Source organism: Notamacropus eugenii, chromosome 1 (assembly GCF_028372415.1).
Source record: "Notamacropus eugenii isolate mMacEug1 chromosome 1, mMacEug1.pri_v2, whole genome shotgun sequence".
Lineage (NCBI taxonomy): Eukaryota > Metazoa > Chordata > Mammalia > Diprotodontia > Macropodidae > Notamacropus > Notamacropus eugenii.
This window is the reverse complement of record NC_092872.1, coordinates 694,301,660-694,315,940: the sequence shown is the minus strand read 5'-3', so window position 1 is coordinate 694,315,940 and position 14,281 is coordinate 694,301,660. Positions and strand designations below refer to the sequence as shown.

Sequence of the window (14,281 nt, the reverse complement as noted above, 5' to 3'; positions counted from 1 at the left end):
TTTTCCTTACAGGAACAAATCCCACCAAGCATGGCTCTGCTGCTCCCTTGCTCAACAGGAGAATACGGTTATGCTGCTTTCTTATGAACAATGAGAAAGTAGCTCTAAAAGTGAGTGAATTTACTTATCAAGATACTGTGTAGCAAGTGTCAACAGGATTTGCATTAGAGCTACTCTCAGGGAAGAGCCCATTTGGCTTGACTCAGAGGCAGGTCAGACCCTCCTTGGAATTTTCTTGGCAAAAACTGCTTCCTGAGGTCCTCCTGCTGCCAAAGACACACACAGAGCAACACAGCCTCTTCCCAGAACAGGGAAAGTAGGCAGCTTTCCCTTCTAAGAGATACAGATCCAAACAGACAATAGAGAGTGCACCGTGTACAATAAACTCTTTGAGTCACATCATCTTGTGGGTGTTTCAGCTGTGACCCAGAGAACCTTTCTATGGAACAGTAGCTACTCTCTCAAATCCAAGATAAGGTGCTAGAATAGATGACCAGCACTAGGCTATGTCTTCTATTGGTTCTTCCCTAAAAAAAAATTATTTTATTTTTAATTTATGGAATAAAATAAACATTTCTATAACAGTATAATAAAAAAAGATGATTGTACATAAAACTGTAAAGCTACTATGTGCAACTTTCTATTCCTTTTAAATATACAACAGAGTTATCAAAATACATTTTTTTTTGTTTTTATAGGTTATTCACTTTATAGGGAGAAGTTTCAACTGATTAATACTCATTTTTAAAGAAATTTAACCCATCTCCTGCCCATAAGCCTGTGTTTAATCCCTCCCATTGTATCTGCATTGTGGAGACAGAGTGGGGCAGGGAGGGGTATCATTTCAATCTTATAGCACTGACACCAAACAGGATACCCCAACTACAACACTGGAGATCACAGTAACTGTGCCAAGACTAAGTAAGGGGGAACATACCATCAGGAAACCAGAACAAGTAAGGGGAAAAAATCAAATTGTAACCTTAAAATCATAATGTTCTTGTTGTTGAGTAGTTTACAACACTCTGTGATCCAGTATCAGTGTTTCTTTGCAAAGATACTGGGTTTGTTTGCCATTTCCTTTAAGGCAAACAGAGCTTAAGTGTTTAGTCCAGTCTGACACAGCTGGTGAGTGCCTGAGACCAGATCTTATCTCAGGTCTTCCTGACTCCAGGCCTGGTGCTCTATCCAGTTCTGAGTGTTAAATACTGACAAGGAGCAATCTTATAATCCCTATAGTTAAAATTGCAACTCTGTTCTTGCTAGGCTGTTGGTGTGAAGCAGAGTCAACCAGTCTCTCTCTGTGCCATCTGGATCCATCCTTCCTCCTGGAAGGATCCACCGAGGTCTCATCATCATGACTGAACAGATGACCCTTCAGGATACCCTTAAACGCCACAATGGCTGGGTAACTCAGATCACCCCAGTTTCCTCAAATGACCCTGTCAGCCTCCTGAGATAAGACCATCATCATGTGGAAGCTTACCAGAGATGAGACAAACTATGGGATCCACCAGCATTTGCTCAGGGGTCACTCACATTTTGTTGGTCATGTGTTCATTTCCTCTGATGGCCAGTTTGCACTCTCAGGCTCCTGGGATGGCGCACTAAGACTGTGGGATTTCACAACTGGCACTACCACCAGGTGCTTAGTTGATCACACTAAGGATTTGCTGAGTGTATATGGTTTTCTCTTCAGTTAGCCAGATTGTTTCTGATTTCCAGGATAAGACTATTAACCTGTAGAACACCCTGGGTGTCGATAAATACACTGTGCAGGATGAGATCCACTCAGAGTGGGTGTCCTGTGTCTGTTTTTCACCAATAGCATCAACCCCATCATTGTTTCTGGTAACTGGGACAAACTGCTCAAAGTCTGGAATGTGGCCAACTGCAAACTGAAGACAAACCACATCGGCCCCACAGGTCACCTAAATACAGTTAAAGTTTCTCCTGATGGCTCTCTCTGTGCCTCTGGAGGCAAGGATGGTCAGGTCATGCTCTGCGACCTCAATAAGGATAAGCACCTCTGTGCTCTGGATGCTGGTGACATAATCAATGACCTCTGTTTCAGCCCCAGTTGCTGCTGTCTTGGTGCTGCCATTGGGTCCAGCATCAAGATCTTGGACCTAGAAGGCAAAATCATTGTGGATGAGCTTTATAATCAAGAAGTGATCAGCACCACCAGACGGGCTGAGCCTCCCCAGTGCACTTCCTTAGCCTGGTCCACTGATGGCCAGACAGCTTGGTATGGGTGTGGCAAGTGACCATGGGTGCTCAGTAAAGAGGTCAACCATAACTCAGATTTTGAAATAAAGACCTTAATTTTTTCCTTCTGAAAATAAAATAAAATCACAAGACAAAGAACTCCTGTTATTCAGATATCATCATGGTGTTTTGAAAGTATGGTTTCTTTCATCAGTGCATTGGGAGGCTGCTCACCTACGAGGTACAGATACCTGAAGGGGCTTTTGTTCACATGGAAAGATTCTTTCCCTTCTTTGCAATGTTGAAAGCGATTGGTTAGAATTCTCTGGGGGACATGTTTGGGCATCAGGAAGTAGACAGGTTGCTGCTCTATGAGGAAATGCAATGGACCAAATCCTGGGCACTGAGAAAGCCAGATCATGGACTGGTTATGGTGAGGGCACATTTTGCTGTGAGTAACTAAGTGCATGGAGACAGTAGTGAGCCCTTCATACAAGGGGACTTGCATTGAACCTCCTTTCCTTGTGTGATCATCTTGGTGGGTGTGACTATGTACTCAGAATTCAATCTCAGGTAGGATCATTGAATCATAGGTTTTAGGCCTGAAAGGGATATTAGAGACTGCCTAGTGCAACCCCCCAATTTGACAGATGAGGAAACTGAGGACCAGAGAAATTAAGTGACTTGCAGAATGTCATACAGCTAGCAAGTGGCAGAGCTGGACTTTGTCCTCAGGAATTCTCACTCCCAATCCTATGTTCTCTTTACCACATTCAGCGGTTTGATTGCAACTATAGGTATCTCCCCACCCATCCTCCATTCAAAACATAAGCCCTTAGGGTACAAACAATGAAGAAAATTGTTATATTAGATTCTTTTTTAATAATTTATTTATTTTTCAGTTTTCAACATTCACTTTCACAAGAATTTGAATTCAAAATTTTCTCCCCATCTCTCCCCACCCCGCACCCCAGGATAGCATGCACTCCATCCACCCCTTCCTCCAGTCTGTCCTCCCTTCTATTACCCACCCTTCTTCCATCCCCCTTCCCCTCTATTTTCCTGTAGGGCAAAATAGATTTCTATACTCCATTGCCTCTATATCTTAATTTCCAGTTGCATGCTAAAACAATATTTAACATTCATTGTCAAAGCTTTGAATTCCATATTCTCTCCCTCCCTCCCCACCAACCCACACTGAGAAAACAAGCAATTCAATGTCGGTCATATGTGTGCAACAACGCAAAACACTTCCATAGTAGTTATGTTATAAAAGACTAATCACATTTCCCTTATAATCCTACCCCCCATTTATTTCATTCTCTCCCTTCACCTGTTCTCCTACAATAGTGTTTGCTTCTGATGACCCATTTCCCCAAATTTCTGGCCCTTCTATTATTTTTCCTCTCCTCTCCTCTTCCTCTTTGCAGGGTAAAATAGGTTTCCATATCCAATTGAGTGTGCTATTCCCTCCTTAAGCCAAATCCCACAAGAGTAAGGATCACTTATTTCCTTTCTTATCCCCCCTCTTCCCCTCTTTCTTCCCTCTTATATGTGAAATGATTTGCTACATTCTGTCTCTTCCGTTCTCTTACTCCTGGTATATTCCATTCAACAGTAAATTTTATTTTTTTATGTCTTCTCCCTTCTCCCTTCATGTTCTGCTCACCCTGTGCCCTCTGTCTATGTATATATGCATATATACACATATACATACACACACATATACACACACACATACACCCATGTACATATACATACATACACACATATAATATACACATACCTATGTACCCATACACATCTATATATATATATATATATATTCCCTCTAACTACCCTAATACTGAAAAAGATCTCATGAGTTACAAATAACATCTTTCCATGTAGGAATGTAAACAGTTCAACTTTAATGAGTTCCTTAAGGCTTCTCTTTCCTGTTTACTTTTTTCATGTTTCTCTTGATTCTTGTATTTGAAAGTCAAATTTTCTATTTAGCTCTGGTCTTTTCAACAAGAATGCTTGGAAGTCCTCTATTTCATTGAAATTTCATTTTTTTCTCTGAAGTATACTCAGTTTTGCTGGGTAGGTGATTCTTGGTTGTAATTCTAGCTCTTTTGACCTCTGGAATATCATATTTCAAGCCCTTCATTCCCTTAGTGTAGAAGCTGCTAAATCCTGTGTTATCCTGATTGTATTTCCAAAATATTTGCATTATTGCTTTCTGGCTGCTTGTAATATTTTCTCCTTGACCTAGGAACTCTGGAATTTGGATACAATATTTCTAGGGTTTTTCCTTTTAGGATCTCTTTCAGGAGGTGATTGGTGAATTCTTTCTATTTCTATTTTACCCTCTGGTTCTAGAATATCAGGGCAGAGTTCCATTTTACAGGTGCCCAAAGTAGCATGGAAAAGTTGGCCCAAACCATCCAGCGCCATCTAATATGTATTATAGAGCGCACTGCTGGTGGTGTGTGTATTCCCTTCATATATTTATATAGTTGCTTTTTAATTTCTACATTAACAAGTAAAATCCTGGAAAATTAGGATTGCTTCATTCTTTGTATTTGTATCTTGGCTCTTGGAACAGTATCTTACACATAGTAAGTGCTTAAAATTGTTTGCTGTTTGTTCAGTAACCTGACCCTCATTAGAGTATAAGCTCCTTGAGGGAAAATGCATCTCACCTAAATTCTGTATGCCTTCCACCATCCATCATAATTCTCTGCACATAGTTGACGTGATACATCTTTGAACTATTGTGCCATACTGCTGAAAAACAAGAGAAAGACTTAGAAAGAAAGCTGGTCTTAAAGTCAAGGTAAGCCTGGATTTACAACCCTGCTCTATCATACATGAGGTGGGGGTAGGGGAGCATCTCCAGTCATTCTGATCTCTATCTTGACCCTGGAACCAGATGACTTTGGAGGAGAAAGTAAAGCTGGTGACTTTGCATAGCCCTCCTTCACTTAAATCCAATTCAGTTATAACTCATGGTATCACCTTCCTGATGTCATGGTCCTCTTTGTAAACAAAGAACAAACAACAACCTGCTAGTAGTCTGAGCTGCTCTACTGAGCAAGGAAGCTCTTTCCTCCCTTCTCCCTTCCCTTCCGCTGAGAACCCAATTCCCATGGGCTGGCCACATTTTTAGAATGCTAAATGTACTCTTTCCTAAAAGATTATTTTATGGAGAACTCACACAGTACAAGCATTCACATGGTGGTCAGAAGAAGCAATAAAAGGACAGTCTCAAGGTCTCCCTTAAGAACTCTGGAATTGATTGTGAGACATGGGAGATGCTGGCACAGGTCTGCCAAGCATGGCATGCCCTCAATAGAGAATGTTTTGTGCTCTATAAGCAGAGCAGAATTGAAATAACTAAAAAGAAATGCAAGAGTCACAAATTTGGGGAATCTGCTCCACATGTTCATATGGACTATTTGAACTCAACCTGTGGTAGAGCATTCTGAATTCATATTGGTCTGATCAGTCATAATTGGAAATACTATAACTTGACTCTAACATGTGGTCCTCTTCAAGAAGGAAGGACAATTGTACAATCATACACACACACACATACACACACACACACACACACACACATACACACACACACACACACACACACACACAAATATCACTTAGTCATTGTTTGGGCCCTGATGACTCAGAGTGAATATAGATAGAAGTTGTTTCTGTTTTGGCCAGAAACTCTGAGGGTCTTCTCCTCCCAGATTTATTTATTTTTTTTGACTAGGTAAAAGATGCCATTCTTTGCCTCATTTCTTACCTAGTCTTAATCACTGAATGGGTTTTCTCTCAGTCAAACTCAGACCTGGGAAAGGCCTTAGGTTAAAATGGCCAAGGTCTCCCAATGCATGCAGGGACATCTCCAGTCCTCCTGATGTATATGTTGCCACCAGGGCCAGATGGCTCTCCAGGAAAAAGTGAGGCTGGTGACCTTACACAGCACCCCCTCACTTAAATCTAATTCACTTGCAAGTTATGGCACCACCTTCCTGATGCCATGGATCTTTTCATGAATGAAAGACAAACAACAAGCTGTGAGTAGTCTGAGCTGCCCCACTGGGGACCCAAATGTTCAGGTTCAGTTGGGCAGAAGCTCCTTCCTTCTCCCTTTCTGTTCATTCCCCTCTCTACTGCAGAGAGTGCAACACTGATGGGCAGATCATGTTGCTTGAATGTGAAATATTTGCTTCCCTAAAACACTATTTTATGGAAAACTCACACAGAGCAAGTGTTTACATGGTGGTCACAAAAAGCAATACAATGACACTCTGAATGTCTCTCTTAAGAACTTTGGAATTGTTTACATGACATAGGAGATACTGGCTCATGCATGGCATGGCATGCCCTCATCAGGGAAGGTGCTGTGTTTATGAACAAAGCAGAATTGAAGTAACTCAAAAGAGAAGTGAGAGGAACATATTTAGAGAATCTACCCCAAATGTTACATGGACTATTTGTGCTTTATCTGTGGTAGAGCATTCTGAGTCCATATTGCTCTAATCAGCCACAGTCAGAATAATGGCAATTTGATGAACATAATGATGTTATTGTGGTCCTCTTAGAGAATGAAAGACAATCATACACACACACACAGACACACACACACACACACACACACACTCACACACACACCATTTGGTCATTTTTTGAACCCTGATGGTTCAGAGTGAATGTAAATAGCAACAACCATTTTTGTGTTGGCCAGAAACCTGGAGAGTTTTCCCCTCCCAGACTGATTTTTTATATTTTTTCACTAGGTAAAAGAGTTCATTCATTACCTTATTTCCTACCTAGTCTTAATAACTGAATGGATGTTGCCTCAGTCACACTGAGATCTGGGAACAACCTTAGCTTTAAAATGCCAAGCTCCCCCACTGCATCTGGAGCCAGCTACAGTCATCGAGATCTAAATCTTGCCACTCAGTTCAGATGTCTCTGGAGGAGAAAGTGAGACAGGTGATTTCACACAGTTCCCCACCCCCACTTAAATCCAATTCACTTATAAGTCATAGCATCAGTTTCCTGAAGTCATGGTCCTCTTCAAGACCAAAGGACAAAGCACAACCTATGAATATTACCAGCTGTCCCATAGGAGACCAAACTGGCCAGTTAAAGTTTGGCAAAACATCTCTTTCCTCCCCCCTTCCTCCTTTCCCTGCTTCCATCCTTTCTTCTTCTCCCCTTCTCTTCCCTTGCCTTCTCTTCCTCCTTCCTCTCCCTCTGTCCACATATGGTATAATGTCCTTACCTGTGGATGCTCTGCGCAAAGGAATGTAAATTTTGATTGCTTGAGTCTTACCACATATTTTCAGACTCATAGGCTAGATTTTTTTTCTTAAAGACCAGACTTTAAACTCAAGTCACTCTGGTTCCCGTTGATTAACTAAAAAGAGGTCCAAGCCCATGCCCCACTTGGTCATTTTTGGGCACAGGTGACTTAGAGTGAATGTCAATAGCAACTGTTTCTGTTTTAGCCAGAAACCCTGAGGGTCCTCCCCTCCCAGATTGATTTTTTTATTTTTTCTCACTAAATAAAAGAGGCCATTCTTTGCCTGATTTTTTACCTAGCCTTACTAACTGAATTGGCACTGCCTCAGTCAGACTGAGACTTGGGGAAAGACCTTAGTCATCCCCAGTTGTCCTGATCTATATCTTGTCACTGGACCCAGATGGCTCCAGAGGAGATAGTGAGGCTGGTGACTTTTCAGATCCTTCCATTGCTTAAAATCCAATGCACTTGCAAGTCATGGTATCACCTTACTGATGTCATGGTCCTCATTGAGAATGAAGGACAAACAACAACAGCAGAAGAGGATTCTTGCCTAGGGATAGGTTGGACAAGTGAACTCTGTAATCCCCCCTAATTCTACAATTCTGTGACCCTGTCAGCTTTCACCTAAGCTGACTTTTTTCCTCTGAGTTTACTTACTACATTTCTTGCTCAAAGATCAAGCCTTAACCCCAATTCATTCTGGAGCTCATAGACTGGAAAAAAGTCCCCACCCACCTAGCACACAGTGATTGTATTTACTAAATAGTAATTGTTTCTCTTTTATCCAGGAACCCTGAAGGTCTTCCCCTCCCAGTTTGATTTTTTTGTTGTTGTTGTTAAAGGAGCCATCCCAGGAGTAACTACTTAAAGAAGCCTATTCATTGAATGGGTATATCTCACTCAAAGTGAGAATGTGATAAGACCTAAGCCTGAAAGGACCAGGGTCTCATATTGCATCCTGGGCCATCTCCAATCCTGCTGATGAATATCAGGCCACTAGGCCCAGATGACTCAGGAGAAGAAAGGGAGGTTGGTGACCTTGCACAGACCGCCCTGACTGAAATCAAAGACAACTGCAAGTCATGTCATCATCTTGATGTCATGGTCCTCTTTGTGAATAAAGGACAAACACAACAATTCTATGACTGTGCCAGCTTTCACCTAATGAAGAGTAGGAGCTGCCAATGTGAGGGCCCAAGCAAACAAATGACATGACTCTAAGAACTTCCCATTGACATCATGCCAAGAATTGGCCGCAGAGCAGTGGGAGCCTGATTCAGTGGCTGTTCCAGGAGCTGGCACTGGATGCCCTTAAATTAATCCAGTTTCCTCAAAGATAGAATGTATCTAGAATGACATCTGGAAGATAAGAGAGAAGGAACATCCCAAGAGACTACAAACTCTATAGTATGGTGAATGAATGGAGTGCCGAACTTTGAATCAGGAAAACCTGAGTTCAAATTCTCCCTTGATTGGTTGGTTATCCTACATTCTAGAAGAGGACCAAAATGACGTTACTGTGTTCGATTCAGGTACAGTGTGTCTATCTGTGACTGAGCAGACCAATATGAACTCAGAAGACTCTACCCCAAGTCAGGCACAAATAGACAATATGAACATTTGGAGCAGAGATGTCTCTAAATTTGTGCATTTCACCTATTTTTTGAGCTACTGCAACTCTACTTCACTCATAGAGCACAGCGTCTTTTTTGATGCAGGCACACCATGCAAGGTCGTCCTTCACCAGTGCCTTCCATCTCATGCAATCAATTCCAAACTTATTAAAAGAGACCTTGACAGTATTAGCGACTGGATTACCTTGGACAAGTTTTTCCCCTTCTCTGGACCTTGGAGATCATTCTTGTTCAATGACTTCTGATATCCCTTATGGCTCTAAATCATTCAATCAATTAATTAGCAAACATTCTTTCCCTACCATGTACCCTAGAGATACAATGACAGAAAATGAAACCATCTCCACTATAATTCAATGAAAAGAACTAGGGATTTTTTTTTCCTCTACAGGCAGGGTGGACAGGCTGGTGCCATCAAATTCTCATTGTCCTAGAACTGGAAAAGAGACGACATTGGTAAAAAAAAAGTGTTTCCATTAAACAGTGACCAGAACATAGTAGGCACTACATTAATGCCTTTTTCCTTCTGGATAGCTATTAAATTTTTCTGCCATAACAGTAATGAGTGAGAGTCAAAATATTTCATTCAAAACTTCAACATCCTTTAATTCAGACCAAGGAACTATTCAAAGCAAATGATTGAGTGTTATTGGGCTGCAACAATTGTAAAAACAGTTATCCTTAGGGATCACAACTCCTCCCGGGATCTTTCATGCTGTGATTCCTTCATTTTCTCAGGCAAAGTCTTGGTCCAGAACTCGAACTTATCCTTCTTAAGACTTGCTCCCACAGATAATTGCAAATTCAGTTGTAGGTACTCTTCCTTCCGGTCATAGACTGGCCAGTGAAAAAGGTCTGCACCATTTGGGTCCCTGGGAGGAAAAACCAAACATTTAGAGCTTAAAGGGGCCATTCCATTTCCCATGTAGCAAGTCACATAAGCTCAGCCTTGGAACCAAGGAATGAACCCAGAGGTAGGGGGTAGCTGGACAGTGGTAGCACCCATAGAGAGACTTGTTCACCCATCCTTAAGCAGTTTGGTCTTCATTTTTCATATTCAGACTTTCTAATCTACCAGAGGTGAAAGGTCCAAAGGGTGAAAGAACTCATATAGGGAATAAGTTGCCAAGTCAGGATTTGAACTTATATCATTAGACTCCTTTTAAAAGGTGCAACTAAGTGCCATAGTGGATAGAGCCAGGCCTGGAGTCAGGCAGATCTAATTTCAAATCCAGCCTCAGACACTTTACTTGCTGTGTGAGGCTGGGCAAAATACTTAACCGTGTTTGCCTCTCTTTCCTCATCTGTACAATGAACTAGAGAAGGAAATGGCAAACCACTCCAATATGTTTGCCAAGAAAATTCCAGATGGGTTCTAAAAGAATCAAGCACAATAACACAGGACTCCAAACCCTAGGCTCTTGTCACTACCACCTGCCATGATGTTTCCCAAGGGCAAAGAGAAGTCAATGATACTCAAGGGTGGTGGTGTGAGCCAAGAGAGTTGCTGACCTTACTTGTTTTCCTTTCAAGATGCCCAAGGGAAGATTGAGTCTGACAGAGCAATAACCTCCACATCTCAAATCCCAGTCATGAACTTGGGGAAAGTCTACACTTGTTCACCAGACATTGCCTCTAGGTTGAAATAACTTTTTTTCCTGAATAAATTTCCTTCAGTTTCGATGTAAGTGGGATATTTTTCTGTACCTAGGAACAAGCACTACCCTACAGGGAAATGAAGGGCTATCTTTCTCACCCATGACGGGCAAAGTTTGCCCAGTAGCTCATTATTCTGTGGCTCAGGAGTTTTTCCTCTTCTGTTCCCTCTCCTAAAACTAGGAACAGAAAAATAAAAACATCTTGGTTAAGGTCAAAGGCAGATCCAAATGCCTCCTCTCCTCCAGTCCCCAGCCCCAGCCCCAGCCAGTCAATCCTGCTCTGGCCACTGACCTTATCTTCCTTCAATACTTACCTTCATGTCACTACCCTCCCAGAGAACCTCCCAGGGTTTCTGTTGGCCTACTCTGTCTGACTCCGTAACTGAGTCTCTCCTCAAAAACAAAGCAGTTTTTTGCTGGACTGGAAATCAGGAAGACCTGAGTTCTACTCCAGCCTCAGAAACTGAATAGTGTCCTTGGGTAAATAATTTAATCTCTGTCTGCCTTTGTTTGGAAAATGGGGATAATAACAGCACCTGTGCCCCCAAGGTTTCTAGGAGGGTTAAAAAAGCAGATAACATTTACAGGGCACTTTATTAAACTTGTAAAAGTGTTTTATAAATGCTTGTTATCATTATTAGATTTACATTATTATTTAATTATAATGTAATATGTCATAATAAAGTTATTATAAATGGATATACTGGCCTTCCAGTTCTGCCAGGACAGGAGCAAGGAGGTGAAAATATGGAGAAAAGATGTCCAAAAACACAGATTTGGGACCATCTACAAATATTAACTCCAAAGACTCTAAATGTGAGAATTTTGTCCAACAATCACAAATGGAGGCACAGGTAGAGAAAATGAAACAAGAATAACTCAAGAAAAGGGAGAGAGAAAGAAAAGGAAGGGAAGGAATGGAGAGAGAGAACAAAGAAAGGAAGGGAAGGCTTCCAGCACATTGGACAGATTTTCCTGCAGGATTTATGGACAAAGAATCACATAGCACAAAATGGTGTGAAAAGTGAGGGTCTATCTCAGAGGACAGGATGAGGGCATTACTGAGGTCAAGGGTTCATTGACATATGGGAGTGTGTCTTCTGCATTTGAGCCTCATCTTTCCTTCTGTTCCCTTCTGGGGAGTAAATTTGAGGAAGTCAGGGACTGTGCCTTGTTTATCTTTGTGTCTTCCACAGAGTTGAACAAAGGGATATCTGTGTTGGATAGTGCTTACTTATGTAAATTGAAATGAGCAGAATAGTAGATTCAATCCCTTGGTTCAGTTCACCTGAACAATCAAGGCTGATACCTTAATCTCCAATCACTCAGTTAACCAAGCAACACTTAACTGCCTCCTTTAGCCCCAGCACCGTGCCAAGGATTGGAGATACAAATACAAAGAGTAAAAAGAAAAACAAAATCGCTTCTCAGGCAGCTGGGCCATATTCAGTGCCTCCTGGGGAAACCTGGTAGGGCAGAAAGAACCCTGGATTTGGGGTTAGATCTGCTAACTCTGCAACATTAGATAAGGCTATTATTCTCCCTGAACTTTAATTTCCTCTTCTGTAAAACAGCCAAGATTGCAATCCCTCCCATCCCCACGCTGCTACCCTCACAAGGTATTTGGGAAGATCAAAAAGCAGCTAGATGATAAGTGGATGGAGTGCTGACCACAGAAGCAAGAAAGCACAATTTCAGATGCTGACTTGGACCCTTAACTAGATCTATGACAATTGACCAGCCAAGAGTCACCTTTCTCAGCCTCAGTTTCTTCATCTATGAAATGGGAATAGCACCAGTAGCTACTTCAATGGACAATTTTGAGGCTCTCAAATGAGAATGGCATATACAAAGGTCTTTGTAAGCCTTCAAGCTATTCTTATCATCATTATTAAATGAACTGGTGTATGGGATGGTGCTTTGTTGGATGTAAGATATTTTATTTATTCTGATGTCACAGAGAATAAAACAGAAGATGGAAATGGTAGACTATAGCTCCAAGGATCCTGGTCCCTCTGCCTCCCACCCCAAGCCACAGGCTCCCCCCTCCATCCCATCTCCACTGCTTACAAGGAACTCCAAAGACAAAAAGCAGCTCATCACCATGGTCTGCCTTCACAAAATCTGGTTTGAGGCCATTTAATATACTTGGTCGATGCTGAAATTCATAAAAGTAGACTGGAGAACTGGGACCTAAACAAACATAAGAAGTGATTAAGGTTATTGACACACTGAACACAAGGCAGGGCCACATGGCAGAGGCCCATCCTGATTTCCTCCTTTGGGGTGGGAGGCAATAGTACTCGGCCATTAACAGATAAGCTCCTGGAGGGCAGTCCATTAACAAATACTGTCCAAGAGAGATTCTGTGAGGCAGGACAAGTACTAGGATCTAGTACAACAGGACCTGGGTTGGAATTCTGACTCTCCTATTGACCAACTATAAGACGTTGGGGTCTTCTCTTAAGTCAAGTGTATGGTAGAGATAATAATCTCTGACCTGTCTACCCTTTGGGAAGAGGAGGAGAAGAGAGTAAGTATTTGTAGTTCAGTTGTTTGTCAGTCATGATTTCATTTGGGGTTTTCTTGGCAAAGATACTGGACCGATTTGCCAGTTCCTTCTGTGGCTCATTTTATAGATGAGGAAAATGAAGCAAAGAGGATGAAGTGACCTGGCCAGGGTCATGCAGCTAGTAAATGTATGAGGCCAGATTTGAACTCAGAAGAAGACTCTTTCTGGTTCCAGTCTCAGTGCTCTCACCATTGTGCCATCTAGCTGCCTTGTGAATAAGCCTTTACAGAGCCCCTGCTTTGTGATGGATACTGTGCTAAATGCTTTACAGATATTATCTCATTGGAGCCTTGAAACAACCCTGTGATGGACATGCTATTATGTCCATTTCATAATTGAGGAAACTGAGGCAAACAGAGGTTGAATGACTTGCTCAGGATCACACAACTGGAAGGTGTCTGAGTCAAGATTTGAATTCAGGTCTTCCTGATTTCATATCTGTGCTTAATCTACTGGGACAAGTTGCTGTGAGAATCCAAGAGAACAATGGATGTAAAATGTTTTACAACAATAAAACACTTAGAGAGTTTCCAGACTTCTCAACCCACAAATGCCCAAAAGGTCAGCGGGAAAATTCTGTGGGAACTGGGTGGAAGAAGAGTGTGTCTTCTGGCCAGAGCTGTCCCTACCCCCACGGCAGTGGGGGATGGTGGTGGTGGTGATGGAAGCAGCAACAGCAGAGGCTGCATCCGGAGCTCTGCGCCCACACATGGTAGGGGATGGAGGAGAAAAGTTGGAATACAAAATCTTCTGGAAATGAATGTGGAGAACTAAAAATGAATAAATAAATTTAAATTTTAAAAAATAAATAAATATCAACATGAACAAAAGCAATAGAACGCTCTAGAAGTGGTTCTTTAATTTGTTTGTAGTTGAGTATTTTGGCAACTCAATTTCAAAGCAA

The 14,281-nt window shown here is 41.8% G+C and overlaps 1 protein-coding gene and 1 pseudogene across 1 annotated transcript in view; one reads left to right on the top strand and one right to left on the bottom strand.

The window, feature by feature from the left end:
* The first annotated feature begins 1,357 nt into the window (after positions 1 to 1,357).
* Positions 1,358 to 2,267, top strand: LOC140519894 (small ribosomal subunit protein RACK1-like; annotated as a pseudogene).
* Positions 2,268 to 9,727: 7,460 nt separating this feature from the next.
* Positions 9,728 to 14,281, bottom strand: part of LOC140521211 (pyrethroid hydrolase Ces2e-like) — a 37,699-nt gene continuing 33,145 nt past the window's right edge. Inside the window, exons 11-13 of the mRNA XM_072635960.1 lie at positions 12,876 to 12,998; positions 10,904 to 10,982; positions 9,728 to 10,019 (exon numbers count right to left, since the gene is read on the bottom strand). Coding sequence (XP_072492061.1) covers positions 9,836 to 10,019; positions 10,904 to 10,982; positions 12,876 to 12,998 — 386 coding nt within the window. The 3' untranslated portion in view covers positions 9,728 to 9,835. The remainder of the gene's footprint in view (positions 10,020 to 10,903; positions 10,983 to 12,875; positions 12,999 to 14,281) is intronic.